Below are 23,075 nucleotides of genomic sequence, written 5' to 3' on the forward strand. Positions count from 1 at the left end.
TTAGAGCTCGCATTTGCAAGAGTTTAAGCTATTGATATTGTAAATGGACAATGCCTTTTATTTATCTACAACACATAAATAAAATACATTTTCATTTACAATGCCAATAGCTCAAACTTTCGTAAATGCGAGACCTATTGCATTGCAAATGCTTGTTTTTCTAACTAGCTACTTTTGGCTAACATGGCTTTGTTCTATGAGTGACACATTCGCCCAGTCCTGGGTTTTTAAACAACAAACCACGCAATATAGGACTTGTAGTTGCGCACTTATCATTTTACTTCTGATCCATTGGCCATCAGTCGGAAACGGCGCATAAACCGTCGTGGAAGCATCACGTCTTGCAGCACATGTACTTTACCTCAGAAATAATACGTTTGACTGTCATGCTAGGAAAGTATTTTGTTGTTTTGTGCTGTATCGAAGCTTGTGTCCCTGCAGTCCCCTCGCTCTCCGGAGGGGGCGCTGGACGAGCTCTTCCTGCAGCCTCCCCAGCTCTCCGGTGGGGGCGCTCCCATTCCTCCCCCCACAGCACCCGCACTTCCCGCGGACCTCGGAGCTGGCCTGTGTCCCTCCCTCCCCCGGGCTTGCTGCCCCCCGTGCCGCGCGCCTCATGCTGACTCACCCCGGGAAATGGGTATCCTCGGCATCACTGACCAGGTAGGACGCGCTCGGTGCCCGCGCGAGAACTACGCGAGATCGGTGATGCAGCGCGGCCTACTGCGTCTGTGGGAGGCAGACCCAGGCAAGAGAGGGGGCAGACGGGGCCTTGTGCTGAACGGGAGGCCGGAGTAGGCTGTGGAGCAGAGTCCGGAGGGGGAGGGGGGTAGACTGGACATTATTGTCGGAGGGGAGGGAACCACGGGCGCGGGTGCTATTGCTGCGGGAGCCACAGGCCTCCTCCCCGGTGCAGGAGGATCTCTATCCGGCTCCGACTCTTTGCGGGGTTGTACGGACTGGAAAGGCGACTGTGTACCCCGGGCACATATAGAGAAGCGGGGAGAGGCGCCAGCTGAGCGGGCACCGTGCGGGCTTGGGCCTCGTTGATTGCCCCCATGACGACGAGGACACAAGGGTACAGGAGGCACAGAGGGGTGTATGGCATCGCACAGAGGGGGGAGGGGCGAAGGTCCCTGGGCAGTAGCGGATAGTGCCAGGTACAGGGTTCTTGGGCCTGGTGATAAGGGAGGGAGGGGGGGGGGGCGCTTACTGATGATGGAGGAGGCAGCGGCCCCGGTGCAGGGTGTCCCAGGGCGACATGTGTCAGCTAAGACGTCTTGGGTCTAGTGCAGGGTGCACGGATTCTTCTGGTGCTAAGGAGAAGGGGGTGTGGCTTGAGCTCTCGGTACAGTGCTTGGTACATCATTTACTACAAGGACTTTTAGGGGAGGAAGGTTCCACTAGTACACTCGTCACCAGACGGGCCTGATACTTGGGGGGCAAAGGTCTGGTCTAAGTTAGACTTGGTGAGCTTTCGTACAAGATGCACATAAAGGGGCAGGTTTCAGTTGTACACGGGTCATTGGTCTGGTTTCAAATGGTAGTGGTTGGATGTAGATAGCATTGTGTTCTTTTAAAGGGATAAAGGGTGACCGCAAATAAGGGTCGCCTGGATTGTCAGGTAAGAGTACACAGTGGAAGTGGATCTGTTTATTTATTTCACTTTGGGTTTTGTAATGCGCACTATTACACACTATGGGGCATCCCGGTTCCAGAACTATGCTTAGCTGATCTGGAACTGTTAGATAAAATCAGATATATGGTGAAAACCCATGTTTTCAATTTCTTTCTGAATATTGGTTTAGACATTAAGCTTTGCAGTTGCATTGAAGAGTTGAAGCCAGAAAGTTAAAGGAACAGCCATCAGGAATAGCTTTCCTAATCTGTTTTTGTTGGGACACTGGAGATCATGAGGAACGTGTATGTGTATAGTTAATTTAAGCTGCACAGGTATTTTGGGGGCTTAATTGTGGAAGGCTCTATACATCGGACATAGGACTTGAATTGTGAGTGGTTCGTAATGGGCAACTAGTGGAGAGCTGCCAAATGCCTGGAGACGGAATGATGGTACAGGATTTTAAAGAGAAGACTAGTGGTTACACTCTGGATTATCTGCAGATGGTTTAGGAGAAATTTCGTTGGGAAAAATGCAGGGTGGCAGAAAGTTATAAGTGCGAAAAAGAGAAGAATGTTCCCTGGGTTCTTGGTTCTAGCGGGGAAGTTAGATCATTCACTCATTGCCACTTGTTTGCTCTCATACTATTCACCACTAAATACTGTAATGGAACCACAAAAATAGAAACTATTTTCTGTGCAAAAGCATCAACATTTTATTTTAAAATTATTTCCTTAAAAAGGTTATTCAGTACATAAAAAACATGAATTCATTAGACAAAGGTTAAAAAAACAACAATATCCGTCACTTCAGTGGTATATTCAATTTCAACGTTTTTTTGATCAAATCACTGAGTGCTAAAAATGCACAAATCAACATACTAGTGAAGACATCAATTGTAATGATACATAATTATAAAATATACAATATACAAAAACATCCCCAACGGGGTAGTCGACGCGTTTCGGTGGTTTTTGGCAATGTGCCCCACCTTCCTCAGGACAATTTTGGTATACACATTTATCTGTGAACAGAAAAAACCAGCATAAGAATATATTTATTTTATTTTAACAATAACAGTTTTATCATTTCTTTGTCCAACCCTTTTTACTCTTTTCAGTGCTTGTATATCATTTTTTGTGGTTCCATTTTTCTATACCAACACTGTGGTGACCCCTTGGGACACACCCTCTTATTTACCCAAAAAACCACTGGGGAGTTTTTTTCTGGGAAGTATGGGCACACTCATTCACACATTCGCACATTTCCCTCCATTTTAGAAAACACGCAATCATACCCGATTGCATACCTTAAAACTTATCCCTTGTAACTTGGGATATTTGCTTGAAGAACTTCTGGGCGGCTAGTTATAGTCTCGCTCTACCAACATAAAGGGAGGATATTATTTAGAATTATTAATTTAATTCTTAAATGTTTAGACATACTGTGTTTCTTTATTTCATGTCCTACCTTATGTTATTCAGCGTTATCTTTAGTCTTTTCCCACTTGTTCTTGGCACTTTATTTATCAATTTCACTCTGCGGGGAAGCGGGGCAATGATATATTAATTTTCCCTTTATTCTTATTATGGATGTGTTATTCTCAGCTGTCCTATTTACTTACACACCTTATTTCGGATAAACTGCTCTTGGCATCGGTGTAAGTTCCACTGTGATGATCGCAGCGTTTTCAAGATAATGATTTATCTGAAATGATGGGAATAATGTTTTTAATTCCATCTTCCCTTTCTTGTTTCTTATTTCCTTGTCTTATTTGTCTTTTATTGATAGAAACATGCTCACCACAAAAAATGATATACAAGCACTGAAAAGAGTAAAAAGGGTTGGACAAAGAAATGATAAAACTGTTATTGTTAAAATAAAATAAATATATTCTTATGCTGGTTTTTTCTGTTCACAGATAAATGTGTATACCAAAATTGTCCTGAGGAAGGTGGGGCACATTGCCAAAAACCACCGAAACGCGTCGACTACCCCGTTGGGGATGTTTTTGTATATTGTATATTTTATAATTATGTATCATTACAATTGATGTCTTCACTAGTATGTTGATTTGTGCATTTTTAGCACTCAGTGATTTGATCAAAAAAACGTTGAAATTGAATATACCACTGAAGTGACGGATATTGTTGTTTTTTTAACCTTTGTCTAATGAATTCATGTTTTTTATGTACTGAATAACCTTTTTAAGGAAATAATTTTAAAATAAAATGTTGATGCTTTTGCACAGAAAATAGTTTCTATTTTTGTGGTTCCATTACAGTATTTAGTGGTGAATAGTATGAGAGCAAACAAGTGGCAATGAGTGAATGATCTAACTTCCCCGCTAGAACCAAGAACCCAGGGAACATTCTTCTCTTTTTCGCATTTATTACCCTGTTCCTGTGGGTGTAGACTATTAGGGTACTCTCTTTCTTTTTGAATCAGAAAGTTATAAGTGCCTGGACCACTGTTTTACAGATAGGAAATGGCAGTAAAGGTAGAACCTTTGTCAGTGACCTTAGCAAGGCAGATCAAAGGGCAGCCAGTCTAGAGATCTGGATGGAAAAGGAAGTTTTTCATATAATCAGACCACTAACATTTTTTATTACAGAAGAAGTTACTGAGATTTTCACGAGCTCATCTGGCCACTAACTGTAACCAGGTAGTGACATGGTGCCGAAAAGAAGTACGTTAGTATCCTTCCCGGGTAGCTTAAGACAGCTGTTAAACATCCAAGTAGGCACCTTCTTCATTCATTCATGGAATCTCGGTTGTACTTTTGGCTCTTTATTGTACATACACACAGTAGGCTGAGTATCATCCGCATCAGAGAAAATTTCCAGACCAAAAAGTCGAACATCATCAGGGTGGGGCATATGGTTATTAAATATAGTTGAGCATAGACAGAGAGCTCAGTCAGTGCTATGTGGAGGGAAAGATACAAAATGGTATCTATTTGACAAAAAAGGATGCAAACCATTTAAGGCTTGATTATCATATGCCAAGATTTGAAAGAAAGATATAAAAGGATAAGGCAGCTGTGCCCTGCTGTTGAAGATGGCTTATCTGAGACGACCTGTGGAGCAGTTTCAGTGTTGTACGGATGTTTGAATCCTGATTGGGGTGGATTGAGTAGTCCATTGGATTTCAAGTAGCCCAAAAACTGGTTTAATAAACTTCTCCTTGATTTGTGCTAGGTACGGGAGTAGAGCAATGGGTCAGAAGTTGGTTGGTGTATTGGATACAAGGGCTGTTTTTTTGAGGCGAGGGATAATGATACTTTTCTTCCAGACAGTAGGCACCGTAGTGGTCTGTATGGACAGATTAATGTGGTCAGATGTGTACAGATAAAGGGTGAACCACTTTTAGAGACGGAAAGAGGGCACCGTCTAGCGGGGAGACAGATTTGATAAAAGCAATCAGGATGCTGGTCTCAGTGACTATGATAGGTGCAACTTTTAACGGAGACGAACCAGTGATTGACTAGAGCTTGGATTAAATACCAAGGGTATATTTACTGACTGGCATGTGTCAAAACTGGAATATATTGTAGCAATCTTCTCTTGAAAAAAGCTGGCTAAGTTGTTAAAAATTTTCAGAGACATAGAAATTGTGTAGTTGGTGGCTTTAGGCTCCAGATGGATTGGACCTCAGCGAATATATTTTTGGAAGAATTCAGGGCAGCTTCAATCTTATCAACTACACGGACTATACCGATAGCATATTTACAAGAATCAATGGTGGATTTTTAAGTAGATTTAGTAGTCTTCGTAGGGGGATCTCCACTTGTGTTCAAGCGTTTTGCATTGCCTTTTCAGCAAGCGGAGGTTGTCATACAAGGGGCCAGATAGTCTTTTTCCGTACGACTTCCGTGTCTTATGCAAGGCACCCCATACAATTGCATGCTAATCCACGTGTTGTAAAGTTCTGCAGAGGCAGATGGGTCCTTGGAGTTATTAGGGGAAGCACTCCTGATTGTATTTATAATATGAGCAGTTTGGTTTATAGCCCAATATTTCTTTGTAATGAGACTGAGTTAAAAGAAGAATGGTACTGCTCCATGATGCGACCAAAGCTGGGGGATAATGTAATTGTTAGTGAACATAGTATCTAGCTTTTAGCCAGATGTATGGGTGGGGAGCTGTTCTTCAAGAGATGTATAAAGGGCTGCTAGAGGCTCGATAAAATCAAAGGAGTCTTTAGAATCGTAGACCTTTATATTGAGGTCTCCTAAAATGGAAAAAAATTAAGAGTACCTCGGAATAAACAGAGCAGGAATTTTGTTTAACCAATGCTTTAATTGGCTTTAGGCCCCAGTGGACAATAGTGTGAGCTCCTGAGGATATGCAGGGGCCATTGATTTGTAAAGAATACAGCAAACGCCCTGCCCCAGGTAAGGAAACGGAGCGGGGTAATTTGTTATATTTATAGTGGGATCCAAAGATGATAGTGAGACCCTCACTGGGTTTGTTGGGACAATGTGTACAAAGACACATTGGGAATGATTGTTAATATGTTGAGGCCGGAGGTCTAGTTAAGCCACGTTTCAGTTAGGAAAAGGGTCTCTGGGTTGTGCCCTTCTAAAATCCCATAAGGCAAGACTGTGATGCTGTAGGGATCTAACATTCATTTGATAGCATTTGAGAAAAGGCTGAAGGGACGTTGGTTAACAGCAAAAGTTTAGTGTGAGTAGAGTTTGGGCCCTGAACCGTGAAGTGACATGCATTATAGATGAAAGGATCAGTTATAGCAGTGGGGTTGACAACTTACTCACATGGAGAATTGCCTGATTTATTAAGATTCTGTAGTGCGGAAGAGGAGTATGTCAAATGTGAGACAAATCCCTCAGAGCAGGATCAGACTTGATATTTGGAGGCCCCAATTGGGTTACATAATGCTAAGGGTTAGACCCTAGATTACTGATTTACATTAGTGGTTGTGCAAAGTGGCTTGAACAGGCACAGTGGTTGCTGGCTCTGGTGTAGAGAGCACCAAAAGGCAGTTCTAACTTATCTGTTTAGGGATGTTCAACACTGGTGAGAACCCATAGTTTTCAGGCTTTATGTGTCTGGTTAATATAGGTGGGAGCTGGTTGGGACCAAGCAGCACATATTGTCTGTTTCGGTTTTTATTTTGCATTCATCCATCCGGCTTTTTTTCTTACACATTTTTGCCCAAGCTGCACAGGGGAATATATCCATAGGAGGCATGCGCTGGTTCTGCAAACTGCCTTTGGAGCTACCTTCTGTGAAGAAGGTGGAAGGCACTGACAGGGTCTTGGAACTGGTTTAGCGGTTGCACAGGTTGCATTAGCAACTGAATCCCAAAAGCGATATGGGCCGACTCTACCAACTGAATCCAGGTGCTGCATGAGTTAGCACAGGCTTAATCTGGCAAGTGACCCTTGTTTGGCACTAGGAATTAGTTCTGTTGGGCACAGCTTGTCAGTAAAGTTGCTCATGAAAATAGTACATGCAGGTATGGGCTACTTTTATTTTTAAATGGGTGAAACTACCACTAACTGTAAGGTGGAGGGTAGAGATTTGGATTTCTAGGGTTCGAACATGCATAATTCCTGAAACTTTCTGTTAATTGAAATTTGTATGTTGTGCCCATGTCACATCTCTATAGACTCTCATCAACTCTGTTGGCTCTCTGGTTTGTGCTTTGCGGCATTGGTCCTTCTAAAATTAAATGCTGGGCAGGAGGTGATCTTGGCAAGTGGCACAAGAACTGGATGGCGGGTATCCAACACGTTTGCTGTTACTATTTGTCCTTACAGCCTCCCATGTCCCCAGATGGCCCTAAGAGAGACAGGTGACATAATGTACTGGGGTCTTTGTCAAGTACCGTATTGATAGTGGAATAGCTGAAAGTCCTGCAAATTCGGTAATTCCCGTGTTGTGCAAGCTCTTACAATAAACGCATTGCTAAATCGGTTTCGCAGTGGCTGTCAGCAGTTTCTAATGCACGGATGCTGAAACCCTCTCCTACTCTATACTTTTACATAACCAAGTCACTAAATGATTACCAGAATATTACTATCTTCTTTTGTGTCCAGTGATAGTTGTATTATCTGGGTGAGTTCACCAAGGTTACGCCAAGCATGCTTATTATCTAGTTTCTAGCTTTAACTAGCCCTTCTTGCAGTCACTTCCCTCTGTGCCACTGATCTTAATTATTTTGAAATACAAGGTGCTGGCCCTACAGTATATTTTTTAGTGCTCCTTAGTTTGAGCACCAAATCAGTCTTATTTCTAGATTTGTTCGGTATAGTGTATTTATACCCTTTTACTTTTTCATTTGTTCAATTAGAAATTCATTTGAATGAGAAAAACATTACATACAAACATTACAGTATATTTTTTAGTGCTCCTTAGTTTGAGCAACAAATCAGTCTTATTTCTAGATTTGTTCGGTATAGTTTATTTATACCCTTTTACTTTTTCATTTGTTCAATTAGAAATTCATTTGAATGAGAAAAACATTACATACAAACATTACATATACTTATTCCATGACATTATACATATAAGACAAGAAAAAATTAATCTAAACACATCCTATGTACATTGCACTATTATTATGCAGCAAAATATTCAATCTTTGCGTTGTCTTTCATTAAGAGATAAAGTCACGTTCAAAAGGAGAAAAAACAGATTTAATGAAAGCAAATATGACTAGATGAATTAATCAATATTCTAGTCAATCCAAGGGACAGTTCGCTCCTTTCTGCTATAGGCTAGTTGTCTCCATTTTGCCGACGCGTTTCGAACTCGTTATCTTATTTTACGGGTTCTCATCAGGGCTTTATCACTTGTTATCTGCAAATTATGTGCAAAGGAAAAAAATCAGTAAGTCTATATTTTTCTATCTTGTTGCCATCCCACTATTATTGTGCTCTACTGCTTGATTGCAAGGAGCGTACCTTTAACGTAATTTGTCACAGTTTTCTTAGGTTCACTTTTTTTTCTTTGTCTCTATTACAGTATCTAGAAAAATGCCAATATTCTGGATTTAGTAATTTGCTCCAATGCATCGCCTGCGGTCAGACGCTATCAACACTCTTAGATCCTACCTTTCAAGTGTAGTTGCTTCTATCTTGAGGTCACTTGATTTATGATGGAAAAACACCGTTTTTGCGCTGTTGTGCTTCTATTTCATATTCGTGGATGCCCAGAGGGGTCCTGTTTATCTACCTGAAAGGAATGCTTTGTGTAACTAAATGCGTTAATGTGGATTATTTACACAAACAAACAGACACAACGCTCTGAACCCCGTAGTAAATATATACCTTCGGCTTCGGGCTCAGCGCGCTCGCTCTCACTCCTCTTTGCTACGGCGTATACTGTGCTATATTTCAACCGGTCTGGTCCATTTCCTGTCAAAGTTGTAAGCATTCAATTAGATGCCTGCTGCTAATCTCATTCCGTGTTTTTAATCGGTATCGCATGTTTATTCACCTACCCGATTTCTCCTGCTCGGAACTGCTACACTCAATCACCGCGGCTCTCCGTCAGTGCGCCATATTGAAAAAGGCGTGGTATTTACTTACATCGCGTGACTTTCAGGTTTCTGGGATATGTAGTCCTTTTTTTTGGCATTTGAGCTGGACGGTGGAGCTCGATAGACAGCCTTATGCATGGGGCATTATACATATATAGTGCGATGCATTTCATAATCTGGAAATTTCGGACATGGAATTCAGACCTGTATGGATGCTATTAAATCGCAATATCAAATAGGCTTCCTTTCTCAGTAAGACATCATCAACATCTTTGATGTGTTTTGTGTGAGTGATTGTATACAGAACTGTCCATTTAAAGTCAGTTTCAGTGTGACCCCTTTCTATGAAATGTTGGACCATAGGGGCAGACACCACTTTGTTTTTAATGCGTGATCTATGTTGTGTAATGCGGGTATTGATCTGCTGGTTGGTTTTTCCGATATATAGTTTTTGGCAACTACAAATAATTGCGTACACGACATTCCTGGTTCTGCAGTTGGAGAAACCCTCACCATAGCGTCTGACCGCAGGCGATGCATTGGAGCAAATTACTAAATCCAGAATATTGGCATTTTTCTAGATACTGTAATAGAGACAAAGAAAAAAAGTGAACCTCAGAAAACTACGACAAATTACGTTAAAGGTACGCTCCTTGCAATCAAGCAGTAGAGCACAATAATAGTGGGATGGCAACAAGATAGAAAAATATAGACTTACTGATTTTTTTCCTTTGCACATAATTTGCAGATAACAAGTGATAAAGCCCTGATGAGAACCCGTAAAATAAGATAACTAGTTCGAAACGCGTCGGCAAAATGGAGACAACTAGCCTATAGCAGAAAGGAGCGAATTGTCCCTTGGATTGACTAGAATATTGATTAATTCATCTAGTCATATATTTGCTTTCGTTAAATCTGTTTTTTCTCCTTTTGAACGTGACTTTATCTCTTAATGAAAGACAATGCAAAGATTGAATATTTTGCTTCATAATAATAATGCAATGTACATAAGATGTGCTTAGATTAATTTTTTCTTGTCTTATATGTATAATGTCATGGAATAAGTATATGTAATGTTTGTATGTAATGTTTTTCTCATTCAAATGAATTTCTAATTGAACAAATGAAAAAGTAAAAGGGTATAAATAAACTATACCGAACAAATCTAGAAATAAGACTGATTTGTTGCTCAAACTAAGGAGCACTAAAAAATATACTGTAGGGCCTGCACCTTGTGTTTCAAAATATTAGTATATGGTCTAGCTGCCCCTACGTCCCAGGACATACCTCCCTGTTGTTACACTGATCTTAATTATGCGCAGACGAGAGGATCACCTATTTCTACTGATGAGGTACGGTCATAAATATATATATTACATTATTATTCCTTATGTAGAGGAGTCTTAGTTTCTTACACATCTTAAAGTTTTTTAAAACCCTGAAGCTACCAAATTAATTTGTAGCAAGTATTAACAAACACAATTTTGCAGACTAAAAGATAGCTAAATAATCAAGACATTCAGAGGACGGAGTGTGAAAGGGACTGCCAACATTTACTTTGTTTTGCAATTATCAAAAATGTGTAATTTATTTTATGGTTTTTAATGAGAAAAGAAAGGTGATGCCGGAAAGCTATACATTTTTGAAAAGTAGACCAAATTCTGAATTCAGACGTGGCTCATTTGTTTAGATCCATTAAGGTTCTCCCAAAGAAACTAATTGTTGAAAAAAATAATAATAAAATGAGTTGGAAAAACTAGACATTTGTGAAAACAATTTAATCTGTAACTTCTTGTCACGATGAGCAATTTACAAAAGCAATACAAAGTTACACCAGATAGACCCTTGTGTTTGTGAGGATATATAGTGTTTGTAGGTTCTTCAAGATTCAGAAGTACCCAAAGGTAACAAATGACCTGCACCCTGTAATGGTTTTTCATTGTGTACAGAGTATAGAATATTTCTTATACTAAAATATAGAGTGAAAAACGGATAAGAAGAAAACCAATGTATGGCTGAAATGTTCACCAGATACTGAATTAAGGAGTATTGGTTATTTGTACATCTCTAAATCTATGGGTACCCATTTTAGCATGTGATTCGGGGGGCATTTCGAAAAATGTCTTCTTTCTTGCACACTGGATTCCATTTGGAAGGTACACATGCAGCGAAATCCAATTCATAACAACAAACATTCTACTATTTTTGTCTTTCTACATATCTACTGACAACAAGCATTTACAATGCAATGGTCTCGTCTTTGTTAAAGTTAGAGCTATTGGCATTGCAAATGGCATTTTTTTCATTTTTTAAAACATAAATAAATGGTATTGTCATTTACAATGGCAATAGGTGAGCATTAGAGAGTAGTAGAGAGTATTAGCAGACACAGAGCCCCCCCCACACACACACACACAGAGCGCCACACACACACACACAGAATGCCACACACACACAGAGCGCCACACACACACAGAGCACCACACACACACAGAGCGCCACACACACACAGCGCCCCCTTGTTGAAGAGTATATTCTACTATCGTCTGGGCAAGGACAGCAGTTATAGTTCACCCCAACTGTGAGAAAGGACTTATCTAAGCCCCCCTCCTCGCACAGAAAGGTGTGTGCCCTCAACATGTGGTCGTACAGCCCCTGCCTCCCTCCCAGCCCCTCAACATTGATAGTTACCACGGCTCTCTGGCGTATTCCTCCATCTTGCGCTCCCATCAGCCTCCCCTGAAACAGGACAGGAAACCTTGGCCCTGCGTGCCACCTCCTTTGCGGTGTGACGCTGCAACAGCCCTTGTCACATGCACATGTAAAAACCAAAGCGTGTACAACTCCGCGGTGGACATCTTTAAATGGGTAGCGGTAGTTGACTGTAAGACGTTACACGTATTAAGAAATAAATGGCAAATTATATTCGGGCAATACGCTCGCGAGCAGAAGCGATGGACTCAAATGCAGCGTATACAACGGCAATTCTACAAGACGAGTAGGTTTCTATTGCTTGAGTCTTCGAGCACTGTGTCCCAATCCAAGATGGCCACCACGCCAAGAGTCGGTTACGATGAGTAGTTCAGAAGTCCTATTTCCGTGTTTACTAGATAACTGGTGCCGTCACAGTAACTAAAGCTCCCATAGGTATCCATATTTTACGGGGTCCAGCACCCGGTAAATGGTGACTTAACCTCTGAGGTTACAAGGCCTAGTCCCCCTCCAGGCCCGTGCGTGCAACGAAGAGACCTCAGAGCGAGGCTTGGAACGCACCGCCATTGAAAGTGAGAGAGGCAGTTTAGTCCGGAAGGGGAGGAGCTAAAAGCATTCCTCGTAGTCGCCTGGAAGAGTGCCTGAGGAGAGGTGCGTGTGGATGGGGTGATGGTTGGTGGGGTTAAAGATGTTGTTTATGTACCGTCAGAAAGATGCTGGCTTAAAACAGGCGCTAAGTCAAATTTGAAGCTGGAGCGCAGCCTCTTCTGTCCTGAAACTGGGTTGCTTTCTAGGTGGAGTTGTAGAATCTCTCAGTCAATTCATCCCCATTTGGAGGGTGTCACCTACTCTATGTGCTCTACTAGGGGATGCACATTTTCTTTTTCCAAGCCAGAGAACAGTAAATAATAACAAGCCGGGCCCGAGGGACAGACAAGCGCTCGCCGTGCTCTGTAAGCCCCGTCCTTTTTGGATTGAGGGGCGTGTTTTTCGAGGAGAGAAAGAAAGGAAAAAAACACACCCTCAATCCGAAACGGACGTGGTTTAGCTACCAAAAATGACGTCACAGAACCCTCTTCTCCAATGGCTGGCCGCCCTTTAGGCAGCCAGCCAATGGAGAAGAGGGGCGGGTTCAAGCCTCCCTACTCTAAGACATGAGATTTCGCAAGCGCGACTGCGCATGCGCAGCCTACGCTAGCCGAGACCTAAAAATGTCATCTTACTAGTGTGGGTGGGCCTAGACCCTGTGATGCAATACACCCCAAAGCGTGATCTGGAGACACGTTTTACCTAGCAGAAGCCAAGCTTTAAACTTTTTTTTTAAACAAAGTGGGTAGCTGCAGATTTTGAGCCCTTACTCAACCGCCACCCAGAAAAACCTACCATACATAGGCATTTCTGAAAACAAGACACCCGGGGGTGTCTACTAAGGTGGTGCGACTTGTGAGGTTCCAATTTGTGTTTTAACCCAGAAGTCCATGCAGAACTCAAACAGTGCCCAAAACACATGCTCCCCACATTTCTTTGAGGGTAGGTTTTGTAATCTGTGGGAGCTACACATTTCTCACCACTCAGCGTTCCCCTAAGCCTCCCTAAAAATGGTATCTGGCTTGTTAATGTGCACCTAGTGCCTGCGAGAGGACAATGCCCAAAACACGACATGAACAGATCAAAGGTTTTCCACTCCAAAACGGCCCTTTTCTGCAATGTTAATGGCTGTGGAATTCGGTTCCTTACTTAATTAGTCAGCACCCAGGGAAACGTACCTAACCAGCACATTTCTGAAAACTAGACACCCGGGGTAGTTCATGGTGCCATGACTTGTGTAGCTATTGTCAGTTTTTTTTACACGGAAGCCCTTGCAAATCTCAATCTTTGTCTAAAAAACATATTTCCTCTTATATCTAAGAGAGAAAATTCTGGTATCTGCAGGTGTCCAGATAAAAAATGGTACCTTGTATGGTTTGACCTAGTGCCGGCGACGGTAAAGTGCCAAAATGCAGCATGGATGCATCAACTTTTTTCCCCTCGTGAAAACAACTATTGTCTGCCATTTGTTTAGCTGTGGATTTTGGTCCCTAGCTCAGCCGATACCCAGGAAAACGTACAAAACCTGCATGTTCATGAAAACTAGACACCTTGGGAAGTCCAGGGCGGCTTGACTTGTGTGGCTTAGTGACTGTGACAGGAAAGGGTCCAAAGCACAATGTAGCAACATCAATATCTCCTGTCAAATAAAATGACCCGATATGGCAGTACCACCCTCCTGAGAGGCAGATAGAGGGTAAATACCCCCTTCTGCCCGCTCATGGGGGTGGGGGAAGACTAAGTGAGCCTGGGATGGGAAGAGCACAGGCTCATGCCATTGGCAACCTCTCCCAACAAAAAATACTGGCATATAAAAAAAAACGGTGTCTAGCAGGCTAGGTCCATGTCATTGGGGCCTCTCCACCTTACCATAAATACGGACATTTAAATATCTCTGGTGTATAATGGCCTTTCTGTGCCCCCCCCCAAGCCTGGAGTAAATTGGGGGGTGAGGTGAACACCCATCCACCCCTCAGCCGAGCACCGACCCATGCCATTTGAGCCCCCCCCCAAACCCCCCCCCCCCCCCCAATACTTCCATATAAACAAGCATTTACAATGCAATGGTCTCGGCATTATTAAAGGTAGAGCTATTGGCATTGCTCATGACATTTTTTTTTAACATAAATAAATGGCATTGTCATTTACAATGGCAATAGGTGAGCATTAGAGAGTAGTAGAGAGTATTCGCGGACACAGAGCCACACACACACACAGAGCCACACCATACACACAGAGCCACACACACACACACAACCCCCCCACACACACACACATAGCCGCCCCCCACACACACACACAGAGCCCCCCCAAACACAGAGCCCCACACACACACACACACACAGAGCCCCCCCCACACACACAGAGCCCCCCCACAGACACAGAGCCCCCCCCACACACACAGAGCCCCACACACACAGAGCCCCACACACACAGAGCCCCACACACACAGAGCCCCACACACACACAGAGAGCCCCCCACACACACAGAGCCCCACACATAGAGCCACACCCACACACAGAGACCCCCCCCACACACACAGAGCCCCCCACACACACACACACAGAGCCCCCCCCACACACTCAGAGCCCCCCCACACACTCAGAGCCCCCCCACACACTCAGAGCCCCCCACACACTCAGAGCCCCCCCACACACACACAGCCCCCCCACACACACACACAGAGCCCCCCCCACACACACAGAGGCCCCCAAACACACACAGAGGCCCCCAAACACACACAGAGGCCCCCAAACACACAGAGCCCCCCAAACACACAGAGCCCCCCCACACACACAGAGCACCCCACACACACTCAGAGCCCCCCCACACACTCACAGAGCCCCCCACACACACACAGAGGCCCCCACACACACACAGAGGCCCCCAACCACACACAGAGGCCCCCAAACACACAGAGCCCCCCCCAAACACACAGAGCCCCCTCCACACACACAGAGCACCCCACACACACACAGAGCCCCCCCCCCCACACACAGAGCATCCAGTTTTTTTCTTTAAGGAAAACAGGCTACATATAAAAAAATATGCTTTATAGAAAAATCAGTCACAGACATGGTGGTCTACCATCCCTGCGTGTACTGGCCATACCCAATAGGTCGCAAATTTCAACCTGTCTCATGTGATTGATGAGGCGTTTTTTTTTACGACCGCATTAGGAATCTCAAATAGTGTCTGAAACACTCTTGTACATTCAAATTTGCGACACAAAACGCAATGGTCTTACATCTGGCCTCAAGTTACCTCGTTTTACACTTCACTTTCCCACGGTAGTGATAGCAACACAGAGATGGCTTACGCAAAGTGCAGTAGAGAGATAGTGATTCAGATACAGCATAAAACACAATATTGTCAATTCTATGACTCTTGAGACTAGGGGCTTAATGTAGTGAGCAGTATGGAATAAAGCACTCCATGACTCACTGACCACACCATGTACATGCTTCGATTCCCATAAGCCCACTCTGCTTCCCCCACCTCTAGTCTTTGTCCCCCTATCTGCCCACCTAAAGCCCGACTCCCACCTTGCTGGCATCAATGTGATCCTTGGGCACACCACAGACTATACTTTGTAGCCCCTGGCAACATTTTTCAAGCACCCATGACATAATAGAACTAGTAGAGGGTACAGAATGACTCTCCCCTAATAGTCATATTAAGGGGAGCAAGCTTTGTTTTTGTGTCATCATGTGACCAATAAGCAAAAATATATAATTGACAGCTGCACTCTAACAAATATAAACAAGATTTTAACCACTCTTGAAGTATTGTCAGTATTCAGCAATTTGGACTTAAAAATCAGTCAACCACCAAATTCAAAAGCATCTAGCATCGAAGAACATCACAGGATTCATAACTTCTGAGAGAACATTCCGGTTTTAAAGACTAATATTTGAATTAGCTACAGCAGCGCCTAGGCTTCAAAGGTTGATGCGCAGTTTGTTCAAGGAGGAAAGGCATGTACAATATTTTCAAGACAATACACTAATCTACAGAAACAAACATGGCAAAAAATTGGAGTAGTTGCCAATTATCTTAGAAACCACACATTTAAATAAAAAGTGCAAATTTTGATTACGTGAAAAGGAGTATCTAGGTCATATATTCTCCGGGCATAGAAACAGACCTAAACAGGATTTATTTAAGGCAGTAAAGTTGATTCCTGGACCTGAGAATAAATAACATATGTGCAAATAACTGAATATTATGCCAAGTTTTTGTATCACTACGGTGGAAAAACACTAATAGAAAAACCGTTAGCGCATGGTCACTACAGTGGTACATAATAATTACGCCACGCATAATTGTGCATTATGTGACGAACAGTCCACTTCTGACACATTAACAAATGATAACAAATCCTCAACAACAAAAAAAGCTAACGGACTGAGACTGGTTGGGAGCCCTGGGTATCCCTCGCTTGACTGGTAAGGACCACTATTCTTTACAAGGTTTAGGCCGTGTGCCCTATTCCTACGCATAGCAAATTGAAAGTACAGATCGAGGCAAGGAAGAAAGTCTCAAATAGACAGTCAGCGAACAGCTTTGTGAGGGACAACACCCATGTCACTAGACCCAACGATTATGTATTCACACTTGAATATTAGAAGTTGCCTATTGTAGCAGTACAGAGTCATGCCGTCACCATGAATCAAACCCCGAATGCCATGTGGTCTTGCGACTCAACAAAATAAAGCAAGACTTCATTCGCATATCCGAGGATCCACGAATGTGTATATTACAACGTTTACAGACTTGTGAGTCTCCTACAGATCTCAACCCGTCCACTCTGCTTTTACGCACTAATTTCATCCTCGTGGTGCACTTTTGGTAGACCATCCATGTAACTGTTACACCATGGGGCTACTCACTATATGCCATTGCTCACCAAATCCAGACTTCAGCGTATTCATCAACAATTCACTCCCCTCCGTAGACCCGCCTATGCGCTGAGGACCGTGCCCGTCACCCTCCCTACGCCCTGTCAACTGATTCCCCCATCTGTGCCATTAACCGGCTGCAAAGGCCTCAGCCGAAACTGCGCCCGCGCCGCGGAAATACGGGCCTTCCCTCTTGCCGTCCACAGACCGGTATGGGCACTGAGCAAGCGCACAACGGCTCTGAAGCCGCACCACAAACTCTGGTCCTGCGCACTCAACACACCTTGTCAACGCGGTCCTGCGCACGTGGCGAAGCAGCAAACTGGGAAAAGTGAAAGGTGTCCTTAACTCTCTTAAGACTCCATTAGGCTAGAAATAAAATGTAAACAAAACTACAGTTAACACGAAGAGAGAACAAGCAGACACAAGAGCTACGAAGCCGGGTCAGCGCCAAAGCGATGGTGCATGCAGGAAGCAGCTCTCCATCAGCCGTTGGCCAACAACGACAAAAAAAAAAAAATGGCGACCGCAAACGTCCGAAATTTTCGGAATCGGGGGCGTGTTTTGGGCGTTCTGAGTGACGGATGACGTCACAGGGCGAAAGAACGCCAAAAACACGCCCCCGAATCCGAAAGACACTGGGTTTTAATGGAGTGATGCCCCTCTCCTCCAATGGCTGGCCTCCGTTTAGGAAGCCAGCCAATGGGGGAGAGAGGCGGGTTCAAGCCCCCTAACTCAAAAACTTAAAATCTTCGGACTCTGCCCACTGCTACGCAGTGCGACCGTCCAAGACCTAAAAACAAGCATTTACAATGCAATAGGTCTCGCATTGACACAAGTTTGAGCTATTGGCATTGCGAATAACAACGCCTTTTATTTTTGTTTTCTTTTTAAAAACAAATAAAAGGCATTGCCATTTACAATGCCAATAGCCTAAACTCGCGTAAATGCGAGACCTATTGCATTGCAAATGCTTGTTGTTACGAGGGGTCAGCAATATCGTCCCCCTGTAACAAAATCAGCCAAAACCGGCCCTTGCAAACTGCTCTGCTGCACTCCCCCTCACCCCAGGGGGGGCGGCTGAGCGGTTTGCCAGGGCCGGTTTCTGTTCCCAGTCCGTCCCTGCTGGAAACTAATGCGGTGTAGAGGACAAAACCTCCACCAATCACTGGATTTATGTATTATATGTATACCCATGGTCACTGTAATTATGCAGCAGGGAGGACTGGATCCTGCAGCAGAGTTGACTAAATTATGCAGGAAGGAAAGGCAAATTATGCGGTGCAATAGCTTCTGTTGACCTTTTCACACAGGTTAACGCTTTCTGGGCGTAGGTTTCACCTCATTAGTACCAGTTTAACACCCAATTACACAATAAGCAACAGAAAGTTGACTAGTTAACTTTGCAGAGGGCTTTCCGCTGTGTGGCAACACGTGTCACCAGGTTTTTAGTACATTTTGATCCCCTTGAGCTAGAAAAAATTAAAAAAAAAAAAATCTGGCAGAAGGGGAAATCCATAATTATGTGGAAAACACCATGGTCGCAATATTGCATAATTCCAGTGGCCTTGTGTATACCTGTGAAGGAATCTGAGTGCACAATGCTGGCAATGAGGCAACTACACTGTGTGCAAGGGCACCAGGGGCCCTAATACAAGGAAGAAAAATGTCCCCCTTAGGTCCAACTGGGTAATAAAAGAAAGCTATAATCATGGTGCAGTCAGACCTTCAAACCTCTGAACCCCAGGGCCACTATAGCTTCCACACCAGTGGTCGTTATGCGCTGTCGTGTTTAGCAGCCATCTCTTTGGTCATACCCAGGTCTTTAAGTGGGACTAAAAAAGTGGGGGGTCTTTAAAGGGAGCACGTTTATGTAATTAAGTGCATGTCTTAAACATGTAAACTACATATCTATGATTTCCATAGTGCTCCACCCAACCAGTATTTTGGTTCCTCTCTAACCTTTGTGTTATTGCTCCCAGATATTTAACCCAACAACTGACATGCACCTAAAACCAACCAGGGCTATTGGCTTTGTCAATAGCTGTTTTCTGTTTAAGATAAGTGAGTAACACCAATGATTTTGTTGTAAATAATATTGAAAATGTTTCTTTTCTCAAATTGAGACAAATAAACATTACTGAGGGGGTAGTGGTCTTCAGATACTTATTCCCTTTTTATGCTCACATCTGCATATCTTACACCTCATCTCTTTCCTCTTCAGCACCCTCTTTTAGCCATCTCCTGAATGCACTTCCTTGCATGTCCTTTCCTTCAACATCCTCAACCCCACAACGCTCCTATAAACTGTAAGCTCTTCATGTTCTTTTAGTTTGGACTTGAGAATATTTTGACCACTGTACACATCATTCACACATAGAATCCTGCACAGAAACACAACTGCAACTGTAATAATGACCATTGATCTGAGTGCTTTACAGTGAGGCCAAGGATTGGATGACCATGTATTCTGAACACCACTGACAGGTGATGTGATAACTCCTACTGCCTTCAGCCTCCGCTCTAGAGCTCTAAATGTGGCCCGTTACATACACCTGGTGGCGACTAGAAACGTGCGAAATATAAGCAGGAACTCAATCGCTTAGATGTTTAACTTCGAGTTTTTTACAGTCATTGTTCAGAAATCGATCCATGTTTTTGCCAGTTATGTTAAGGACTTGAACATAGGGCCCAATAGGGATCTGTTTCAATGCCTGTTTTTAATTACTGCCGGGACTGAGAAAGATCCGCCCCTCTTAAAGTCCTGGCACTTAGCACATCCCAGCTGGATCACTTTACCTCAGCATTGCACCTAGCTATTTCTTATTATTTCTGGCAAATGTGCTTCTAAACCATTGAAACATTTTGAAAATGCAAACCAGTAGTTTCCCAGGATAATGTTTGCATAACCCTGTTGATGGCTGATGAATCTTATAGCATGCAAATCCTTGTTGTATTGTGATATGTGACAAAGTGGTACCATGTGTGGGAGCTTTAGCACACATCATGTGGAACAAATATAGTCCCATGAGTATACCTGGCTCATAAAGCACTACTGAGTTCCCGAGTAGCGTGCTACTCGCCGAAAAAGCGGAATTACAATACAATACAATAATCCTAAATGGCTACAAACTGTACTTGTACCCAAGTTGAAATCATCATGCAGTGCAAGTTGTACTCAGACCCTGTTTTTTGGAGGCGTAATAATGTTAGTGGCAAAAACAGTGCTGTTAAGAGGAAAATATTATGGTAATATTAGTCTAAAGAACATTTCCATAATTTATTCACCATTTTAAGGGAAAACACTGAATATTGTGCAAACACTGAGCTATTACCTAGTGGTCAGGGTATTTCTTTGAGTGTTTTTTTGTGCCAGATCTTTCTGCTGGCAAGCGTAACGAGGGAGGTTGTATATGTCCATGTCACTTTTCCTGTTCATAAATTGAGATATGCCAGAAAATATGATACTCTGTGCACGCATATACTGGGCATTAGACCCAAAACAAAACTGAAGTGCATGCATAACTTTTGTATGCACACATTATGGCTTGTCTTAAAAATGTGGATGCACACAAGGGTTTGTGACTTAAATGCCCATAGCAAGCAATGCAATGATAGCATAAACCCACAAAGTTGCAAATCCTACAGTATGACTAGCCACAAAGGGAAAGCACAAGGGTCCACGTTTACTACACATTCCACGGGCACTCACGCAACGCAATGCAATTTAGCACTGCTCATGAAAACTGTAAAACGCTGTCCTAGGGTGATGATATGGAATCGCCCAAGCAAAACTTTAGCAAATATTGGCCAAAATGTTTTCCTAAGGTCTGCTTTGATCAAGAACTCCTGGTACTACCAGCAGTTAATTTTAGGTTTTATACTGTTCCAACTTTCCACATTATAACTACTTCTGCGCACTCTTAAACCATAGTAAGGGTGCAGAAATGTTAAAATAAAGGTGTTGTGCATCAACGAGGAAAGCTTTGTTGTGATTCTCTGTTCATGGTGGGCCCTCAGACTCTCCTGAGGATGCCTGAAAAGCAGGCACTAAAAGCATGCACTTAAAAGCAGGCGATCTGTGTGAGACGATGGACACATTCAGAAGGGAGATCCTTTGATCTGAGAGTCCGCTATTTACAAATGCCCTGACTTTGGAGTCTGGTGGTGGACGTGTGGTACACGCAGTCTTTAGGCTAGGTTACTGTGGCTATTTGTGTGGTTGGGGCTCAACTAAGGCTGAAGCTGGGCCTTCACTGGAGTATTTTTTTAGGTCTGGGTTTAGACAGAAAAGCTGTCTCACAGACCTATTGTCTGCATTATTCATGCAGTGTGCCTTGAGTATGTCCCTTTCAATTTTTGACTTTCTTCATTCAGCCTCTTTCAGACATTGACCTTAGATTTTGACAATCATGTCTTGACTCTGCCCAGTGGAGTGTCCGTCTCTCACCTAATGCAATTGGCTGTTTGGGTATATTCTTCCACCATTTTTAGGTTTCGCCTGTCGAAAGCTGCGCACTGCACAGCTTTCCGCGCAGGCGAAATCTTATGTCTACAGTATGTGTGTGTTGTCCCGCCCCTCTGTTCCATTGGCTAGCTCCATAAATGGAGGCTAGCCATTGGAACAGAGATCTGTCCGTCAATGCCGGAGCAGATTCGTGGGCATTCCCAAGAATTTTAGGCTTTTGCCCACGTCATGCGGCTGTGGGCGTTTTTTTTTTGTTGTTGTCAAGGTTTGTTTTTGTCGTTTCTCTGAAGATGGCGGCCGGGCAGTAGCTTGCCTGCGAAGCTCCGCAGTTTGTGGGCTCAACGCACATTCCAATCATGCACATCACGGAACAAAAGAGCCAGAGGACTATTGCAGAGGATGCAAGAAATGCTTATGAGATCTCTTCGTATCAGCGGTGCATGCATAGCAACCCAGGGCACTCGAAATTCCCATAGAAAAATATTGCTCAGTCAACAGAGCATTGACCGATGCGTAAACCCCAGCACGGATTGCCCTCGGTCGCACCAGTACAGAAGACGCACCTAGCCTGGAGGGGCAGGCACCCAACACGGTCTCCTTGCCCGGTGGGAGCCATGCAAACATACATGCAGGGCTGCAGACATATTTCTGCACGCACGCCATCTTCGCCTTCTGCATCTGTAGCCTACGAGCCCAAAAATCAGCCCCCAGCTGCCACAATCCCAGCCATTTTCATTCGCGAACTGATCGCTCTTCTCGAGCACCAGACATTGGCACAGCGTGTCCCCCCTTCCTCCCCCGGCAGCCACTGGGAAGTTTGCCATCACATCTGCGGACGGGGTCACCCGCGCGGACACCTGTCCGTATCACAAACAGAATCGATAAGGGGGAGTCCCCGTTCTGAGCACCATAGCGCACAACCCTGGCAGACTGGCGAGCCCCTCCCCCACTCACCGGCACCTTACCGGCGCCCCCTGGCTCACCTTCCTTTGCCCCTCAGCCGGTCAGCCTCCGCGGGAGCCGGCTGTGAGAAGTTGGCCTGATATGCAGTGCTCACTATTCTAGTGATCACTATGTATCAGTCCAAACAACCCTTATTGATGATTGGTTGTAAGTCAACCTTATAGACCAGCTATCCTAGTAGCATGGATACGAGCAGTCTAAGGCTAAGACTCTAGAGGGGTGTTAAGCCAGCTGTTTTACCATCACATTACCCCTTGAACACCAAGTGAAAGGACACCACACAAGTTGTTATCAAAAATAAAGTATATTTATTTATAA

The 23,075-nt window shown here is 43.7% G+C and overlaps 1 protein-coding gene across 3 annotated transcripts in view; it reads left to right on the top strand.

Annotated features, from left to right (window-relative positions):
- Positions 1-473: 473 nt before the first annotated feature.
- ANKRD52 (ankyrin repeat domain 52) overlaps positions 474-23,075 on the top strand; it is a 387,356-nt gene continuing 364,754 nt past the window's right edge. The window contains exon 1 of one of the 3 annotated variants that reach the window (XM_078686163.1): positions 474-660. In XM_078686163.1, the coding sequence (XP_078542289.1) occupies positions 634-660 (27 nt within the window). In that variant the 5' untranslated portion in view covers positions 474-633. Of the gene's footprint in view, positions 661-10,451; positions 10,477-23,075 lie in introns of those variants that run through there. The other 2 variants (XM_078686164.1, XM_078686168.1) reach the window with 2 other exon arrangements.

Source organism: Lissotriton helveticus, chromosome 1_1 (assembly GCF_964261635.1).
Source record: "Lissotriton helveticus chromosome 1_1, aLisHel1.1, whole genome shotgun sequence".
Classification (NCBI taxonomy): Eukaryota; Metazoa; Chordata; class Amphibia; order Caudata; family Salamandridae; genus Lissotriton; species Lissotriton helveticus.